The sequence below is a fragment of the Salvelinus fontinalis genome, chromosome 21 (genome assembly GCF_029448725.1).
Source record: "Salvelinus fontinalis isolate EN_2023a chromosome 21, ASM2944872v1, whole genome shotgun sequence".
Lineage (NCBI taxonomy): Eukaryota > Metazoa > Chordata > Actinopteri > Salmoniformes > Salmonidae > Salvelinus > Salvelinus fontinalis.
In genome coordinates, this window is record NC_074685.1 from 44,252,827 (window position 1) to 44,273,991 (window position 21,165).

The following is a 21,165-nucleotide window of genomic DNA, read 5'->3' on the forward strand; positions in this document are numbered from 1 at the left end:
TTTGACCTGTTCTACACTATTTTAGGCCCAGCCTTTGGAACTTTGCTTTTCCTACATATGGCTATTATTTTGTGATCACTACATCCTATGGATTTGGATTTTGCTTTATAGCAAATTTCTGCAGAATTAGTAAAGATCTGATCAATACATGTTGATGATTTTATTCTTGTACTGTTTGTAAATACCCTGGTAGGTTGACTGACAACCTGAATCAGGTTGCAGGAACTGGTTACAGTTTGAAGTTTTTTCTTGAGTGTGCAGCTTGATGAGAGCCAGTCAATATTTAAATCACCCAGAAAATATACCTCTCTGTTGATATCGTATACATTATCAAGCATTTCACACATATTATCCAGTTATTGACTGTTAGCACTAGTCTATAGCAGCTTCCCACAAGCAAGGGCTTTAGGTGAGGCAGATGAACCTGTAGCCATATCACTTCTACAGTATTTAACATTAGATCGGTTCTAAGCTTTACAGGAATGTGGTTCTGAATATAGACCACAACATGCAACACCGCCCACGTCGGCATTTCTGTCTTTTCGGTAGATGTTATAACCATGTATTGCTACCACTGTATCATCAAAGGTCATATCTAAGTGAGTTTCAGAGATAGTCAGAATATGAATGTCATCTGTTACAAGCAAGTTATTTACTTCATGGACCTTGTTTCTCAGGCTGCATATGTTAATATGAGCTATTTTTAGCACTTTTCTGGGTTGCTTGATTTTTAAAAATGCTTTACTGGGAAGCTTATCTGAAGTAGACTTGCTCATGCTATTTATATTGGCGCTGATAGTGCAGGGTGAGCTGCACAAAGTGGTCTTCCTACTAGGGCACACCGCCTCAGTGCTAACGGTGTAACTGGTTCACAGGCTCATGATTACTGTATACAATAGCTGTAGTATAATCCGAGGCATTCGTTGTAATTAGGGGCACAAAAATTAAGTTACTTATGTTGTGTTTGCCAATGGCCCTAGGATACGGTACATTTGATGCAGCATTATGACGACTCATTGTCACAATGGTAGGGATTAACTGAGCTGGTCTTGGACAACTAAAAAGTAACTGTTTCAACGCAGACTTGAAGTGCGTGGACAGAGTCCAGGAGCCAAGATGATTTGGATGGATGCCGTCATTCCTGTAGAGTACCTTCTGTTTCCGGAAGGTGTCAAAGTTATCTATACAAGTAACTCCAGCAGAGCTACAGTAGTCTTTTAGCCAGATTTGTAATGCCAGCAGTCTGCTGAATCTTTCACACCCACGGCCCAATGATGGTACTGGACCTGAAATGATTGGCTGTTTTTTATTTGGAGTCTTTTAATGCTAAAATCAGTTCTTTAAAATGTTCCAAGCTAGCTCTCCGGATGTCTTTTGACCCCACATGGACTACGACAGTGTCAGCTCCTGGCATCTGTGGTAGAACAGTCGGAAGCAGCCTTGTGATCTCCAGTACTCTTGCTCCCGGGTAGCACAGTGTTTTTGCCTTAGGAACCGAGATGTTTCTCACCATAGAGCTGCCATAAATTTTTCCATAGGCTTTGTCCAACAAGTTAGAGCCTACAAAAAGACGCCATTACTATTATTCTCTATGGCATACTGTTCCAGACAGGTCCCAGAGTTGTCTTTTGTTTTGGTGTGGGGAGAAGAAAAAAAGGAGAAGAGGGTATCTGCAGCTCAATATAGCGAGTGGGTGTGTCGAAAGGAAAGGAGTGGGTGTGTGGAAAGGAGTGGATGTTTGGAAAGTAGTGGGCGTGTCGAAAGGAGTGGGTGTTTTGAAAGGAGTGGATGTTTGGAAAGTAATGGGCGTGTCTAAAGGAGTGGGCGTGCCAAAAGCACTCTGCTATAGGTTAGACATATTTTTTCTTAACATACAACCTTACATTGAGCTACCATACCCGGTTTGGTCTTTGTATTTCACTGTTAGTTTTACACAAATTATTTTAAATGTTCAGATATAAAATCAACGATTGTTTCTTTTTGAAAAAAAGTACTGATGATGGGTGTACTGTTGCTTCATGCGTTGCATGTGTGTGCTTACTGTGACTGTCACCCTGATACTAGGTAGCTACCTCCCACACCGTTGCTGGACGGTGGTGCTTGTCAAGGGAAGGTGTTCCCAAGAAAGCTAAGGTAACTGAGCTAAATGACTACCGCCCCGTAGCACTTCTGTCATCATGAAGTGCTTTGAGAGACTAGTCAATGACCATATCACCTCCACCCTACCTGACACCCTAGACCCACTCCAATTTGCTTACCGCCCCAATAGGTCCACAGTCGACGCAATCTTTCTCAGCCCTCTCCTGTACTCCCTGTTCACCCACGACTGCGTGGCCCTGCACGCCTCCAACTCAATCATCACGTTTGCAGACGACACTACAGTAGTTGGCTTGATTACCAACAATGACGAGACGGCCCACAGGGAGGAGGTGAGGGCCTTCGGAATGTGGTGTCAGGAAAATAACCTCACACTTAACGTCAACAAAACAAAGGAGATGATCGTGGACTTCAGGAAACAGCAGAGGGAGCACCCCCCTATCCACATCGACGGGACAGTAGTGAAGAGGGTAGAAATTTTTAAGTTCCTCGGCGTACACATCATGGAAAAATTGAAATGGTCCAACCACACAGACAGCGTGGTAAAGAAAGCGCAGCAGCGCCTCTTCAACCTCAGGAGGCTGAAGAAATTCGGCTTGTCACCAAAAATACTCACAAACTTTTACAGATGCACAATCGAGAACATCCTGTCGGGCTGTATCACCGCCTGGTACGGCAACTGCTCCGCCCATAACCGTAAGGCTCTCCAGAGGGTAGTGAGGTCTGCACAAAGCATCACCGGGGACAAACTACCTGCCCTCCAGGACAACTACACCACACGATGTCACAGGATGGCCAAAAAGATCATCAAGGACAACAACCACCGGAGCCACTGCCTGTTCACCCCGCTATCATCCAGAAGGCGAGGTCAGTACAGGTGCATCAAAGCAGGGACCGAGAGACTGAAAAACAGCTTCTATCTCAAGGCCATCAGAATGTTAAACAGCCATCACTAACATTGAGTGGCTGCTGCCAACATACTGACTCAAATCTCTAGCCACTTTAATAATGGAAAAATTGATGTAATAAATGTATCACTAGCCACTTTAAACAATGCCACTTCATAATGTTTACATAACCTACATTACTCATCTCATATGTATATACTTTACTCTATGCCATCTACTGCATCTTGCCATCTTGATGTAATGTATCACTAGCCACTTTAAACAATGCCACTTTTATATGTTTACATACCCTACATTACTCATCTCATATGTATGAACTGTACTCTATACCATCCACTGCATCTTGCCTATGCCGTTCTATACCATCACTCATTCATATATATTTTCTTTGTGTACATATTCTTATTCATTCCTTTACACTTGTGTGTATAAGGTAGTTGTTGTGAAATTGTTAGGTTAGATTACTCGTTGGATATTACTGCATTGTCGGAACTAGAAGCACAAGCATTTCGCTACACTCGCATTAACATCTGCTAACCATGTGTATGTGACAAATAAAATTTGATTTGAAGGGGGCACTGTGTCGTTGCTGTTCATGCCCTCCCCATTGAGTAGACTGTATGTGCATGCATCAAGGTGACATCTAGATGGTTTTTAATATTAGTTATTTATTGTGTAGCATGCACTATTCCTACTTGAACTAAAATCATGGGAGGGGGAAAAAATAGCCACATTAGCTACCATTGTGTATTTCAAGTTGAAGGCACACCACTGTACTCCAGGCATTGTTTCCAGAAAACAGGATCCCCCACTATAGTGAATGGGGAAACGGCGATCTTTGTGGTCAATATCCGTGGATATAAAAAAAACCTTTGAACATAATTATGGTACCAATAATTGTTTTTATTTCACCAGATGTATATGCTTGAACCGATTACTTTAAAATCACACACAGATTAAGTTAAAAGGCTCATTTAGTTGCTGATGACAGGCTGCAGTACTTCAGTCGGCCTTCATCTTGACATATTCCATGAGAGTTTGCAGTACTGAGCTAGCGTACAACGTCACTTCCTAGAGTACCTCACATGCAATGTTTCCGGCACTTCAAAATTTTACATAAGATATATCCATGTAATTCTATGATTTCCAAATTTGTGGCTATTGATGATATCTGTGTTTTCTGTGAAAAAGAAGGTGAGAATCTGTCTCACTTGTTCTTTGAATGTAAATTTGTGTCAGAATTTTGGGAAAACCTTGCAAAGTACTTATTTAACATTATGAACACTGCCTATAATTTTAACATAAAATATATAATATGTTACTATTGCAATGATAACAAAACCACTGAAATGATTGTTAATTTTCTTATTATTGTTGCCAAATACTTTATACACAAACAAAAATTCAAAAATTCTATACCAAAATTACCAATTTTTCTGATTGAATTTAATTATCTTATTAAAACACTAACCCTAGTGAATAACAACAATAATAAAATCTTCATGAATCATTATAATAAGATATTTTCAGAGTGAATATTTGTATATAATGTAAGTTGATTTTTGTATAATGAATAAAATAAATTTATTAAAAAAAATAAAAAAAACATGCAATGTTTCCAAAAACTCCTCCAGATAGCAAGATGGCGACACGCTGAATCGACACTTCCTGATCGAACGCGCCACTGACCATTCTCATAGGAGACAATGGGGTAACGTCATCGATGGCGTCGTTCATATTTTTTTACAGTCTATGGCAGCGCCACATACTTGGGAAAAAAGGGGGGCGGGGGGTTATTCACTTTGGCCAACGAGATTCTCGCGAAACATTGCTGTATCAGCGCCATTTTGGGAAGGAGACAGGCAAAAGCGGCAAAAATTAAAAAATAAGCGAGGAATTTGCAAACACTTAAACAAGTTAATGAGATGGTCAGTGTGATACAGTTTATACATACATATCAGTGTCTTAACCTAGTCTTACGAAACAACAAAAAAGCTAATGACAACTGCTTAAGGGGGCACGAGCGAGTAAGCTGTGACAGACTGATTCTGCAAGCTAACGACGCTAGTCAACATCAGCTTGTGTTGAACCGCATGAAGGAGTCACTATCGCAATGTAGCTAACTAGCGAAGTTATAGGAAGAGCTTTGGCATCATTGAAAGGTAAGTATTGCGGAATGGCTCACTGAACGTATCAATAACAGGGAGTAGCATTAGCTTGTTTGGCTAGCTACCTGGTCAAGTAGCTGAGTTAGCTAGCTGACAAGAGTTGAGTGAGCTAGCTAACGTTAGCTAGTAACATCAGCTAACTTGTGTACGTTAGCTGGTGTTTAAAATGTAACGTTATTGATCGTAGAGTGAACAGCCATGTGACCTATATCGCAAATTTAGCACAAATACTTTTAACTAACCCTTAGGTTTCCCTTTTTTTCTGCGCTATCAGTCTACTCAATATAATGCCAACTATGTAACATTACGCTAGCTGTAACTGTCAAAGGTACAGCTAACGTGACTTTTTAGCCTGCTAACTTTTGTCCTTAACTAGCAATCAGCCTTATGTATCGTTTAACGCAGTCTTAGCGAACTATATTGCTATCATTCTTTCTCTTTTGGAATACAGGTGAACACTGAACAGCCTCACGTTATAGGATATCCCAATCATCAAGGAAGAGAGACGTGACTTGCTACTATTGGCTCAACGTCCGAGTTGCACTGAATGGGATAAGCAGCATCTGAACATGTGGACTGGTTTTGTGGAATTACAGAAGAACTATTTAATTTAGCATTTTATCTGAGACTTTGATATAATGTGTGTGGACTTACATCCTGCACTGACCAGCTTTAGTCTCCTCTTCCAAGTTTTCCAAATGTTTCTCAAAAAATGAATCATTTTTGAAAGCTGTAGTTACTGTTAGCTAGGTAACTTTATTTTTGGCAATATGTGATCACACTAACATTTTATCGCCTGATTTGAACAAATATGAGTTAATGGTATCTGGGCAGTTAAAACCCATACAAAATCACTGAATCCTTCCTAAGGGGATCGTAGCAAATCCACCCCAAATGTCTCTTTTGTAAAGTCGGGTGTGAACTTCGTTGGATTTTCTTCAACATCTCTGAAGGATTTAATCATTCTGGGAACTGGAATTACGTGGCAAAAATGGAAAGTTAGTTGGGATTATCAACATCAACATTTTGTAATTGACCCTATCTGCACGATACATGTGGGGAGCAGATTAACTGGATAACTGACTGAGAACAAAAACACTAGGAGAATTTGGGGATTACAGCACAGGAGACGCCTCTGCTCAGTCCTCCATAGCTGGTTTGTATGACTTTGAATTTATTGCACCCAAATGTCTTGCAACAACAAGGATGACTTGATATTTGCAATGTTATACATCAAGCAATGGTAGTAAACAATGTTGATATATTCTTTCGTCACCTATCCAGCAACATGTACAATTAGTATTGTTCGCCGACTGGGTTTGACCTCTCAAATTTTTGGCTTGTGAGGTACTAAGAAATTGGAAACAGATCTGCAATGCTCACATAGGTCTGTAGTGAGAGAAACAACATGCTGCTGGTTGAATCTTGATTCTGACCTCTTATCTTACTAGACGGTCATGTTAATAGTTCAAACACTGTCTGGCTGTTGAATTCAAATGCGACCACAGACTTCCCAGTGTTTTGATTTTGAAGAGATTAAAACGCCTCCCAGTTGGAAGCAGTTAATGAATATTCCATAGAGGTCCCTAAGCAGTTAATAATCTTACATAGAGGTCCCTTCTATGCTTTGGTCTCTTGTCACAATGATTATGTTGCTCTGTGTGGCATTCTGGTCCACTGAGATAATGAAAGGCTCTGACATATTTGAACAAAGCGTTGTTTGGCGATAGCAGGATGCATATCATATAGTAGACACGCATACCCAGAGAAATATAGTGCAAGGTTCTTTCTCACACAACGTTCATTATTCATGAATTGTCATTTTGACAGCCAGTAGTACAAACCATGCTTCCTTTTGTAGTATTTGATGTTTCCATTCACAACTGTGTATTTGGGAGACTACTAACTGATGACCAACCCCGAGATAACCATTTTGTTAACCTCCGTTTTCCAGAAATCATATCCGGGTGGGTATAATTTGTGAAACATTCCAACAGGAATCTGTTCCAAACACTTAGTAAATAACAAGGTTGCCAACAAACAACACATACAAAGTCGTATAGCGGCAGAAAAAAGATAACAGGTAGGGAGTGGGCTATTTAATTAAGTTTTTCACTCACCACGTTTATTCTGAAAAATGTCTGTCGTCACTCTGGTAGCCTATGGCCAAACATAGAAAATAAGCTACGTGGTGAGTTGATGCCTATTCGGTAGCTAGTAAGCTCAGGTAAGTAAGATCAGGCTACTTTGTATGCGTTTGTTGACAACCTTGTACTTCACTATGTTTTTGTAACAGATTCCTGTTGGAATGTTCCACAAATTATACCCACTCATCCTATCCTGGTTGGAGGTTTATACATTTCCTCCTTATTCCCTCATTACGGGAATCTTCCAACTGTGATTTTGGGAAAGCCAGGGACTTTATTGAAAGAACCCTGAATTTTGCAACCCTAGACGTGACACTGTCATGGTCCTTCTGATCTCCATCAGTCGGGCCCTGTAATGATGAATAGCTCTCTTTTGCATCAGCTTAAACTTCCATTGGACTCTGTTTCATGTCACGCAAGGGTTGGATGCCACTCACTGCCACATGAATGTTATCTCTGCTGTCTGCTACACCTAATGGGAAACTAAAGGGACAACTCCATTCAGTCCCTTGCATTGTATCAGTTGGTTGGTAGTGTGCCACTTGAAAGTGAATTCAATTGAGAAGTCATTGGGCTTAATGCCCATAAACACACTGTCATAAATCCTGGAGTTGGCTCAGTTACTACAGTCTCTCTCTAAAATTCCACAGTGCCTCTTTCTCACCGTCTCTCTATATCTCTCCTCTATCTCTCTTATTCAGGGGCTGGAGAAATGATGTGTTGATGTCTTGCCCACCTCACTGGAGACGCAAACCTAAATGGCGCAGCATGACTTCACTCCAGCCTGGCTTAACTTTCCCACAGCACCCTCATCAGCCAAGGTACCTTTTGTGTTTGTGGTTTTGTACTTTCTGTGTGTTTGTGTGTATTCCATGTCCAGTGTGGGTATGTGCACAAGACGAAACACATGTCTTCTGTTCATGTCAGACGCACACCATACATAACGTGATGGTTGTTGTCCGGAGGATTCGTTAGCCTGACAGTCTGTCCATGTGTGTTAGCCCTCTCAGGTCTATGACAAGTCTTTCCAGTCTCCTGCCAAATGTCTGGACAACCACGGGGATGTGAGTCGCAGACGCCACAACTCATCAGACGACTCAGAGCCTGTCAACGGACGCACTGGCGGTATGGAACTGGGTTAGAACGTCTAATGTTAGCGAGAAAGAACCAACCAAGAGCTGGTTTCACTCTGTCTCTCTGTTAACCACTTGCTTGTCTGGCTGTCTACCCATCTAACAAGCTATCCATCCCATGCGTCTGTCTCTGTGCGATAGAGGGACACTCTATAGCAGGGTTAACCAACTAGATTCAGCGGGACAAATGTAAAAAAAAAAAACTCTAGTGGATGGTCAGGGGGCCGGAACATAGTTATAAATAATTTGTAGACTAAGTTGACCAAGTAGCCAAACAGATAAAATATTTGACTAAAACATAATCATTTCAAATCTTGCTTCCATTTGTATACAATCACACAACTCTCTATTATACTTTGGATCATATCCCCTGAATTAAAATCACTTGGAGCTGATTTGTCTTATGTCCAACAACAAAATATATTTCTTTGCTCAACTTAGGGGGCCAAATCCAATCGTTGCCAGTTGGGGAACCCTGCTCTATACTCTGTGGTAAAGCCAAGTTGTATGTTTCACAGGAATCTTCTCTAGGAAGGAGGGTAACGGATGGGGGGTCCGGAACGGCAGCGAGGGCTCCAGCTCACGCCCTCCCCTCCAGCGGGGCGGGCCCTCTCCTCGCTCCAAGAGCAAAGGCCTGCCCGAGGGCCATCAAGGCCACAGGGACGATGGGGACAGACGCAAACAGTTTGAAGCTGAAGACTTTGTGAGTGGTGTAGTGAGGAAGCCCTATGAAGCTGTGACCCACCCTACGAAATAGTCCTATTAAAAAAACCAAAAAAAACAATGTTTGAAGTTATCCCCCAATCTCACACAAGTATCACCCAAGACATTACATATTGGTTTGACTCTCCCAACTCCCCTTTAAGGAAACACTCCTCAATCTGTCTCCCCTAAATTCCACATCTAGTATTTAACATTGTTAGTGTCTTCCAAAACACATGAATAGGGAATTTTGTCATATTATTTAAAGAACTTTGTTTTTGCCACGTGTCAGATTTATCATACACAACTTGCTTGTGTTGTAAGATGCCTGCTGTTCTTCTTTCAGCCATCACTCCATCCTGATGCGGACCGAGACAACCGTGACAAAGCTGTTGCCACTGGAGTATGGGGTGAGCTCCCAATCTGTTCTCTCTCTATTCCCCAACCTGATTTGACTTTGATGCAGTTGTCTCTTTTGGTTGCCCATTTGGACAAAATAGGATAATACATATTTAAAGCTACAATATGTAACTTTTTGTGCAACGCTGACCAAATTCACAGAGAAATGTGAGTTATAGCTCTGTCATTCTCATTGAAAGCAAGTCTAAGAAGCAGTAGATATGTTCTATGTGAGAAATTTCTATGCTTTCTGTTAACTTCTGTTTTTGCATATTTTACTTTTGGTTTTGTACACCAGCTGAAAATACAATATTTTCAGTTTTTAAAAAGATATTCACAGCAGTTTTTAGAAGGTAGAATGATTCTCTAAACTCGACTGCTTGTTTTGTCACACAAACTGAAATTTGGCAAACTATTAGAATTTTAGCAACCGGGAAATGGCGGAGTGTTTTTTAAAGGCATATTGCAGCCTTAATTAATCTATTACGATAACTGTACCTTTTTTTTGTAGTGAGGCTTTTACATTTTGCAGTAAATTGAAAAGCTGTGGTATTTCGTCCTGCTCTGTCTATTTAGAACACCCACCCAACCCTCAATCCAGAGGCTCGAAAATGATGGTGATCAAGCGCGTCTCCAGGGAGCAGCACACACCAGCACAGACATGCACGTCCACGCCTCAACAACAACAACAAGCCCCTTCCCGCAACGGCACTGGCCCCTCCCTCTACAAGGGCCCCATCCCCATATCTGTCAGTCTTCCAGTCAAGGTGAGATTGTCATGTCGTGGTTGCTGTTTCATTTTCGGTTGGCTTTGTAAAAAGCAGATGCACACAGTTTTATAGTATTGATTGAAGAAACAAATTAACCAATGATTGATATGTTTTTATTTTTGATAAATTAATGCGGGATATTTGGTTTGGTTTATATTGACTGATTTATTGATTGATATAGGCTAGGGGGAAGGAATGATTGTTAGGAATATACATTGGAATGATTGACTAATTGCTGTGTTTCCCAGGCGAGTCGCTCCAGCTCGTCGTCCCCGGTGGACAAGGGCAGTCAGCCGCGGCTCATGATGCGTCTGACACGCATGACACGCTCAGACCGCAAGAGCACCTTCCTCAAAGCCCTCAAAAAGGACATGGTGGACGAGGAGGACCTCTATCACCACTGCAAGGTGTGTGTCACCCAAAGAGAGAAACAACTTTTACCCCTCAAGAAATGTACAGAGAAGTGTTTGAAGGTGTATCAGTCACTGACATCACTTTGAATGGCCATCATACAAAGAAGTGGCTGGTGTAACACCCTTAAACTCCCGTCATAACGTCGTTATTTCAATGAGAAGTTGTGTGATATGACACAGCCTTGACCTTCGCTCTCTCACCCCTCAGCATGACGATGGTTTCCATCCGCAGAACAGCAACGTGGGCTGCGGGGACGAGAACCGTAACCGTTGCGAGCGAAGTGTCTCGCAGGAGAACGGCAACACAACCACACTAACAATGAGGCAGCAAGTGCTGCGCTCCTCCACCTTCCCCCAGCAGGAGGTGCTATCCAGCTCTTTGGAGGCAGAGCACAGGTAAACACTGGACCGTTCTGACAACAGTTGGGTTTGTGCTATCCGGATTCCTTGGGACGTCCCTACCCTAAACCTTAACCCTAATCATTTTAAATGTCAACTTCAATACGGTGATGTCAGAGTTGGATGTCCAAAAGTTTGTGAATCTGAAGCAACCAGATGTTATTACAGGGATACTTCGCTTAAATTACAAAATGGCATTTTGGTTTCCTTACCCTGTAAGCAGTCTATGGACAATGTATGACAGCAATCCATGCTTTGGTTTAGTTTCCCTGGCACTGTTTTCACATACTAAGGTTTTAACATTTTGTGGTCATGGAACCGGTATTAGCATTTTGTCTCAAATAGATTTTGATGCTCAATTAAGTAATTTACTGCACACATCACACGTATCCGGTCCCTTCATATCTGCAAATGCTGAAGTGGTCGGGGCTAGTAGGCAGGGCCTAAAATAAACACCCGCCAGCTGCCAAATGCGGGTAGATTTTTGTGTTGGCGGGTAAGATGTCTATTTCACCAGCCACGTTGGAGGGTGGTCAGGGCTCCACAGTGCCAGCATTTCACTCGCATTGTGAATACAAATAGTGAAGTAAAACAAATGCTGAAGTAGCTGTTTTCAAAGTATTTCGGACATTTTGTTTCTAACCTGGAAAATGAATCACAAAAAGTAGTAGAACTATGAATCCTATAGCCTATCCCACCTCACGCAGAAACACTGGGCTGTACGCACGTGAAGTGTTGCGCACAGGCATAAGTTGGTCTAATTTACTTGAAATGGAAGTTTTTTGAGACTGTCTTTGTTTCTTGGCTATTTAAATTGTTTTGTTCACAAGCCAGGTTGTTTTTCAACGTTTGAGTTTCAGCTGTTAGGGAAGAGAAGACAACATGGCTACTAGTCACACTCTCAAGCTCAGTCACGAGTCGTTTTTTCACAATAACCTTTTTCACAATAACCTCCCCTTTAAGGGGCTGGTGAAAATGTTTCAAAATTTTGGTTAAAAGAAAATGAATTGAAATGAAACAATATACCACATTACTTCTTACTAGTAATACATTTAGATTTTTAGAAACATTACAAAGCATGCTTATGTCTTTTCTGTTTTGTTGGTGTAATTCTGGCACAACAACAACAAACATTTGGCTGGTCAAATATCTTGAGTGGCTGGTACATTTTTTTTTACATTTCCTTCCACAGTGGCTGGTAGGCCCAAAAAAGTTTTAGGCCCTGCTAGTAGGATTGTTGTGGAGGAGCAACTGAGTAAGTGGATGTGGTAAAATGTGCTTCCCTTTAGTCTGGCTCATAATTGGAGAGGCACAATTGATAGAAATCCTAAAAGTGAATTTCTTCCCTCCCCAGGTTATTGAAAGAGATGGGTTGGCAGGAGGAGAGTGAGAACGACGAGACGTGTGCCCCTCTGACGGAGGATGAGATGAGGGAGTTCCAGGCCATCAGTGAACAGGTAGTTAGTTACTCCTCCATCCATTCATACTGCAGTATTCTCCACCCCCTCCCTTAGAGCAGTGCTCTGTTACTACACTTTTGTTCCAGTCTGTCATAAAACACTCATTACTGTCACATTTGATGTGCCCTTGTCAAACAAATCATTATAGTTTACAATAACCATACTTAGTCGTAGTCTGAAGTTTACAGACACTATAGCCAAATACATTTAAACTCAGTTAACAATTCCTGACATTTAATCCTAGTAAATTCCCTGTCTTATGTCAGTTAGGATCACCACTTTATTTTAAAAATGTGAAATGTCAGAATAATAGTAGGGAATTATTTCAGCTTTTATTACTTTCATCACATTCCTAGTGGGTCAGAAGTTTACATACACTCAATTAGTATTTGGTAGCATTGCCTTTACATTGTGTAGCTTGGGTCAAACGTTTTGGGTCAAACGTTTTGGGTAGCCTTCCACAAGCTTCCCACAATAAGTTGGGTGAATTTTGTCCCATTCCTCCTGACAGAGCTGGTGTAACTGAGTCAGGTTTGTAGGCCTCCTTGCTCGCACACGCTTTTTCAGTTCTGCCCAGAAATTTTCTATAGGATTGAGGGCAGGGCTTTGTGATGGCCACTCCAATACATTGACTTTATTGTCCTTAAGCCATTTTGCCACAACTTTGGAAGTATGCTTGGGGACATTGTCCATTTGGAAGACCCATTTGCGACCAAGCTTCAACTTCCTGACTGATGTCTTGAGATGTTGCTTCAATATATCCACATAATTGAAATGCACCAGTCCCTCCTACAGCAAAGCACCCCCACAACATGCTGCCACCCCCGTGCTTCACAGTTGGGATGGTGTTCTTCAGTTTGCAAGCATCCCCCCATTTTCCTCCAAACATAACAATGGTCATTATGGCCAAACAGTTGTATTTTTTTTTTTTCATCAGACCAGAGGACATTTCTCCAAAAAGCACGATCTTTGTCCCCGTGTGCAGTTGCAAACCGTAGTCTGGCTTTTTTATGGCGGTTTTGGAGCAGTGGCTTCTTCCATGCTGAGTGGCCTTTCAGGTTATGTCGATATAGGATGTGTTTTACTGTGGATATAGATACTTTTGTACCTGTTTCCTCCAGCATCTTCATAAGGTCCTTTGCACTTTTCGCACCAAAGTACGTTCATCTCTAGGAGACCGAATGGGTCTCCTTTCTGAGTGGTATGACTGCTGCGTGGTCCCATGGTGTTTATACTTGCGTACTATTATTTGTACAGATGAACGTGGTACCTTCAGGCGTTTGGAAATTGCTCCCAAGGATGAACCAGACTTGTGGAGGTCTACAATTTATTTTCTGAGGTCTTGGCTTATCTTTTGATTTTCCCATGGTGTCAAGCAAAGAGGCACTGAGTTTGAAGGTAGGCCTTGAAATACATCCACAGGTACACCTCCAATTGACTCAAATCATGTCAATTAGCCTATCAGAAGCTTCTAGAGCCATGACATAATTTTCTGGAATTTTCCAGGCTGTTTAAAGGCACAGTCAACTTAGTGTATGTAAACTTCTGACCCACTGGAATTGTGATACATTGAATTCTAAGTGAAATAATCTCTGTAAACAATTGTTGTAAAAATTACTCATGTCATGCACAAAGTAGATGTCCTAACCGACTTGCCAAAACTATAGTTTGTTAACAAGAAATTTGTGGAGTGGTTGAAAAACAAGTTTTAATGACGGCAACCTAAGTGTATGTAAACTTCCGACTTCAACTGTACATTTCTAGAAATTCACTGCCTTTCACGCCTAGTTGCCCACACGGTCACTAACACCCACACATTGTCACAAACAACCACACCCACACTAACTCACCACCACACCACAACACAAACACCACCACACTCTCACTCCAGCTCTCTGTAGGCTTTTTGACAGCCATTTTAAGTTAATTGCTTCTGAAATCAGTCCCTCATCCCGCCCAATTGTTTTCTTCCCTCCAGCTGCGGAAGAATGGTCTGAGGAGAAACAGCTTCCTGAAGAACGGCCCTCCCATCGACTCCCTGGCCGTGTGGAAGACCAGCAACCTCAAAATGGCCACCGACACCACGGAGGAGACGGAGACCAGCAGCAGCGACACCTCGGACGACGATGCCTAAAAACAGCCTTCATCAATAACCCTATTCACTGCTACCACACCTAACCCACTCTCACCAGAGGAAAGAGACATTTCCCCCCTGATGCAGAGCGGCCAATTCAGACGTCCTCCCACCATTTCATTTCACAGGCCCCCTTCAAGACATGGACAGATGTTCCGAATGGACTTGAGAAAGAACACTGCTTTATGGCTTTGTAGCAAGGCCCCTATTTGTTGGGGCCGGGGGGGGTGGAGATTTCAATGTTGGACTAAATGTTTGTTCCATCACTGAAAAGATTGATACTATGTACCGTATGATGAATGTGGAAAGAAAGGTCCGTTCTGGAGGCTATTGAATAAAATGATTGCAATTCAGTGTATTTGTCTGATGGAGGTTGTTCAGGTACATGTCATACACCTGTCCTGAGTGTCAAAATACTGTAGGTTACCTACATCCCCATACTGTTGGTAACTGTGACTTTGGAAGTAAAAAGGGTGACATCATGAGCAAAGATGACAAATTACAGGAGAACCTATTGCCACCACATCTTTTTACTTTCATTCACATCCCTGTTGAACCCAACTATTGATGGCTAATTTCAGATGTTTGGAAGAAATGGCTAGCTCAACCAACCCAACCCGCTTTTCACTCTTACGCCTCATTCACAATTGAATTGTGTAGTCTGTTACATTACGCTGGAAGTGAATTATTTCAATGGTGCACATTCCGCACCTGCGCTGCATGCATATCATTTTTTTGCAAACAGTCCGTCCAGGGTCTGACAATAAAACAGGAAGTTACCAAACCACCAAAGATCATATTTTTATAAGCCCTTTACTGATGTTGGTTGCCAGGAAGAGGCCAAATGTGGGCAGGAAGCCAGCTCTGCATCAGTACTTATAGATCATGTCTACCACAGACCTCACATCCTTATGTTTCACACAGCCAGTAAGGTTCCCTACTAAACCCCTCTCCACTCTGTAAGTGCACTTGATAATATAACCTTATAGACCAGGGTTCCCCAACTGATGTCCTGCAGGCCGAAGCAGGTGATTTTGTTTGTCCCCCCAAGTTTTCTGAGCAACATTTTTTCATATATATAAAACACTTTATTTTCTTGGTCTTTTTTTTTAAAACACTGGCGAACCAGCTCCAAGTGATTTTAATTTTGGAAATCTGTTACAAAGTATTCTGACACATAATAGCGATACTGTATATGTGATCATATACATTTCTAAGCAAGGTTAGATAATATTTGATTCAAATAATATTTTCAGTTTGTGCTACTTGCGGTCAATGTGCAGTCAAAATAATTTGTAATTAATTTGCTGGCCCCCTGACCATCCACTAAAGAAAAGTAATCGTCCTATGGCTGAATCTAGTTGATGATCCCTGTTCTATACCATATGATTCTTTCTCTCTGATTTGTCCTGCAGAATGAATGTTTGCATGTGAATCTTATTGTAATACGTTTTGTGTTTTCATATTTATGTTCTAGTAAGTAGTAAAAAATGTAAGCGTAAAAAGACCGTCTTCGGAGACGTTCCAGGCCGACTACATTGCAGACGTTCCATTGCATCAATGGTCGTCTGCGATGTAGCCAGCCTGTAACGTGCCCACTGTCGTATTTTCCCCTTAGGTGGTTACTGGCTCCAAAAGTGGCAACGTCAACCTGTCAATAGGTAAAACGGGTGGCGGCAGCGTCCCCCCAGGGAGTGATGCACCCTGGGAAACACCTCTGAGATGTGAGATTAGTGAGCTGTCCCAATTAGATCTGCTTCAGATATGAATCAGAACAGGTGACTATGTCTGTACCCAGTTTCGCACTCGTGGTTGGACTTCTAACGTTTGGGCCGATTGGTGTCCAGGGAAGCCGCATAGGTGAATACGGATGATCTTTGGATACGTGAGCTGCATTTCAATGCTTGTTAGTGTAAGAGCGAAGTGGAATGAGTCATTGAACGTTACATATTTGTTTGCTTTTTATATAGAAAGGAACTTGCTGACCTCAAAATAAGGTGTTTTTAACTGTAACATTTCAGTTTTTTAACACGCCTTAGATTTGTGGGGAATGTGTGTGATAGAAATGTCGCGCCTTGATGTGTGTGGAATCAATAGAAAACTGGAATGACGAATTTGAGAAGGATTGCAATTATCTAAAAGCTTGTTCTTTTTGGTATCTGTTTGAATGTTAACGTCAACTAAGCCTCATAATAGGATGCATCAACCAGATACCTGTTTTTCAGGTTCAAGACTTTTTTAATTCACAAAAAAAAGAAAAATGTCAAAAAATAATATTTTTAACTCTGCATTGTTCGGGAAAGAGCTCGTTAGTAATTCTACACCTGTTCTATTCGACTCATGTGACAAATATAATTTGATTTGATGTGCACAGGCAGCATTCCTATCCAATAACATAACAATTCAATTAATGCAGGTGTAACCGATGTGAAATGGCTAGCTATTAGTGGGGTGCGCGCTAATAGCGGTTCAATCGGTGACGTCACTCGCTCTGAGACCTTGAAGTAGTTGTTCCCGCGGCCTTTGTGGAGCGATTGGTAACGATGCTTCGAGGGTGGCTGTGGTCGATGTGTGCAGAGGGTCCCTGGTTCAAGCCCAGGTAGGGGCGAGGGACTGAAGCTAAACTGTTAAACAGGCAATCATTTGTTGCATTAGATTCTCTAATAGTATAATTTGTATGTAATATGATGTTCTGTACTTGTATTCAGTGCAGCAGAAATATCAAATGCAAACTACTGTCTTTCAGGATTTGAAAAACATTGCTTTTATCTGCTGTTGCTTTACCTGTTATCTGCTCACAATGCTCAGGCTACCTGCTGTCTATACTGTTAGAATGCTCATATACTGTTACGCTCAGGACAGTATCTTAATTAGTGTCTCCAGTGGATATTGTTGAGTCAGATATTCCCCTGGAAGTGAACATAAATAGCCCACAGTCAGTCAGACTCACCATTTCCATACAGGATTTACCCAGTGTTTTACCCAAAAGACGCAGACTTTTCTGTTTCCATCTACTCGTGCCGGTACTGGTGTCTCACTGGGCCATGGCTCCGGTGTCTCACTAGGCCATGGCTCCGGCCGGCCCTGCTCTCACCTGGGGACCACGCCTGGCCACTGGTACTTTTCAGCTGGAATTTATATAATAATGGCTAACTGTGAACTTTAACACCTTAAAGAAGGATTTTTAAGCCTTGAGATAATTGAGACATGGATTGTGTATGTGTGCCATTCAGAAGGTAAATGGGCAAGACAAACGGTTTAAGTGCCTTTGAATGGGGTTTGGTAGTAGGTGCCATGCACACCGGTTTGAGTGTGTCAAGAACTGCAACTCTGCTTGGTTTTTCACGCTCAACAGTTTCCCGTGTGTATCAAGAATGGTCCACCACCCGATGGACATCCAGACAAGTTGATACAACTGTGGGAAGCATTGGAGTCAACATGGGCCAGCATCCCTGTGGAGCGCTTTCAACACCTTGTGTAGTATTTGCCTGATATATTGAGGCTGTTCTCAGGGCAAAAGGGAGTGCAACTCAATATTAGGAAGGTGTCTTAATTTTTTGTACACTCACTACATTATCATATAATTTATATAATTATATAAATTATATGCCGATTAATATTCCAATTTATTTTCTCATGGCTCCATTGAATCCTTTGTGCATCATCATATTGTTTATATTTCTCTCTACTGTTCTTTTGTGATTAATCAAGTCACTCTGAAGGTGGCGGTGACATATGGCCCTGACGTCACAGTCACATGGGACGGCGGTGGTGGCTTGATTACCCAGTGTGCACTGCTCGTGGCTGTGGAGTGGGCGCATGAGGTGGACATCTTTCTTCTGCCAAGGTGCAGGTTTAAAGAGCCCTTGATCAGCAGTAGATGATTAAACAATGGTGAATTTCAGATGCAGTAGTTTTTCTATGTGTTTTAACCACAGTTTTGATCAAAGCCCGTTTCACATCACTAGTTCTCACAAAGTGTTTTTACAGTTTTTAATCTGCCTTTTCAATTGACATGTTTACGATTTAGGGAGGTTAGGGACAGCAACTATAGGGCTATACATGCATTATTACTGTTTTGTGTATGAACATTAGGCTTATGTATAACATTTATACTTCTGTGTTCCCCTCTTAACAATTCGATTAACCATTTGATCAGTCATGTTAACATTTCAAAATGTTTGCCTGTGATTATAATCAAATGAAAATGCTATTACTTGTTGTTTATTCTCAGCTCGGGCTCCTTTCTTTTTCTGAACCTTACTGAGGAGGTGACCCACTCATTCCAATGTACCTGCTTTGACCAATCAGAGGGAGTCTACAAGTCACAGAGCATCAGTGTTGTACCTGGTGAGTGACCTTGTGATGAGAATCAGTCAACACTAGACGGGGATACTCAGTACTTTTATTGCTCCAAATATATTCTAAGTACTGTCAGCACTTTTTCAATCTATTTTCTTATTATAGCTCAATATATTGATCTATCACTCAATTTGAACAGTGTGATCTAGCATGTCAGTGTTGGCTTTGTAGTAACTTCCAAGGCCGACAGTATGGGGATGTGTGATGTGTGGGTCCAATCTTCCACTACTACCATTTGTCATGTTGTACTTCAGGTTCACCAACTACCCCTCCACCATCAACCACCAACCAGGTGACCATGCTGGAAAGCCATGCAAATCAGAACAACACGTAAGCTTGCAATGTCTCTCTGTCTAGCATCCAATCAAATGACCAGAATAAGGATGTGAATCAGGGTCTTATTGAGGGTAGCCATTGATTATGTCGTCCATGACCGTGACATGTTCCTACTGAATTAATTTCTCTATGCCACTAGAGGGCACAATATATATATTTTTGTTCAATAACAAGCTGAGGGTTACTTTAGATATGCCTGCACCATCTATACAGTATTGAGAGGATAATATGAGTTTACCAGTAAGCTTACTGTTAACATGACAACCGTCCAACCACAAGTGCGAAACTGGGTACAGACATAGTCACCTGTTCTGATTCATATCTGAAGCAGATCTAATTGGAACAGCTCATTCCATTTTTAGGTGGACAGACAGCACCTTGATGCCACAACATGCATGAATTTATGCTCTGGTCATCTGCCATAACATTTCTCTCATCTCTAGTAGAGGAAGTATAGTTTTCATACAGTTGCTAGCTGAACTTTATCTCTTCTGTAAACTTGGCAAGCACAGGTGGTCCATTTCCCATGTTTCCCCACAATAGTTGTGCCATGTTGCCATGTTGAATATCTTATGACTGATGTTCAGTTGCTCCTTTAAGACAAGAGATAGTGTTGTGCGTATATGATGATGTGCGTAATTTTGTTTATAACCTCTCATGAAATCAAAACAGTGGGATTTTATCCACTTGCCTGGAAAAGTGGCCTTGTCTAAACAGCTGGAGGCCCATTTTTGTACTGGTGGTCAGGGAGCGTGACGAGGCTAGGTTAACTCAATGACTGCATCACAACTGTAAACAGGAAAGGGAAACTCAAGACTGATCGGAAAAAAGCTTTACCCCCTTAGGACACTTCTGTGTCAGAAGTACTCTTTACGCCTCGATTTGATCCTCTCCAAGTCTTCAAGAAATCCAATAATGTCAATTAACCTACTGCAATGTGATACTTCCTTTGATACAAAGACCCATAATTCATTTATATATTGATTGTCATGACAATTTTCCAACCAACACACACCTTTATAGTCAGTGTATGAAGTTTTATTGAAAGTTATACCGGTTTGACATAACTTTGTGTTAACTCTCAATCGTTGATCTGTCACAACATTACGTTATACATCACAAAAACCCTCTGGGCCATTCTGTAAGAACAAATCTTACTTGAAGTTACTGACGACACCACCTTATTGAAAACTGCCCTGACTCACTCATAAACATACACACTCTACTGCAAGAGCACAGTTGTTGAATCCATGTTTACATTATCTCTTTGTTGTGATGAGGTGACAAATAGGGAGCATCATTATCCAGCATCATTATCCAGCTTGTCAACCTGGGCCGTGTGTGTGGGTGGGTGTTTGTGTGTGTGGTGGGTGGACGGACGGACGGACGGACGGGGGTGTTGTTTATCTGAATAATGATGACTTGCAAATGACAGAGAGCAGATAGCATGACTCCTGAGCCATCTAGCCAGTATTGCATAAACAGTCAACAGCATCAAGCCTTAGTAAGTAAGTCAGGATGGTTTGTAGCAAGCAGCCACTGCTAATGCAGCATGAAGCCCACAGCCTCAGAACCATTGGCACTCTGCTGTTTATCTCATGTTTATCCCTGCATCAGAAGGAGTCAACAACGCAACAATTTTGAAGTTGCTTGTTTAATGGCAGTGAAGTCAAATGAACAGCTTACACGGAAAATCGCCGTTTTTTCCCCTCCTCACTGTAGAAAAGTAAAGACTTT

At 41.6% G+C, this 21,165-nt stretch overlaps 1 protein-coding gene across 1 annotated transcript; it reads left to right on the forward strand.

Annotated features, from left to right (window-relative positions):
- Positions 1 to 4,808: 4,808 nt before the first annotated feature.
- LOC129818985 (vasculin-like) lies at positions 4,809 to 15,083 on the forward strand. Its single transcript, XM_055875407.1, has 11 exons — positions 4,809 to 5,167; positions 5,625 to 6,329; positions 8,022 to 8,141; positions 8,322 to 8,445; positions 8,972 to 9,156; positions 9,502 to 9,565; positions 10,131 to 10,321; positions 10,573 to 10,731; positions 10,946 to 11,133; positions 12,491 to 12,593; positions 14,575 to 15,083. Exons 3-11 carry the CDS (start codon positions 8,079 to 8,081, stop codon positions 14,728 to 14,730), a joined length of 1,233 nt encoding a protein of 410 aa, XP_055731382.1. The 5' UTR covers positions 4,809 to 5,167; positions 5,625 to 6,329; positions 8,022 to 8,078; the 3' UTR covers positions 14,731 to 15,083.
- Positions 15,084 to 21,165: the final 6,082 nt, after the last annotated feature.

Bases quoted from the DNA above. Each gene is read 5' to 3' on its own strand.
- LOC129818985 (XM_055875407.1), top strand. From the start codon at position 8,079: ATGGCGCAGCATGACTTCACTCCAGCCTGGCTTAACTTTCCCACAGCA. The intron at 8,446-8,971 runs GTATGGAACTGG...TATGTTTCACAG, and splicing joins TGTCAACGGACGCACTGGCG to GAATCTTCTCTAGGAAGGAG. The intron at 9,566-10,130 runs GTGAGCTCCCAA...CTGTCTATTTAG, and splicing joins TGTTGCCACTGGAGTATGGG to AACACCCACCCAACCCTCAA.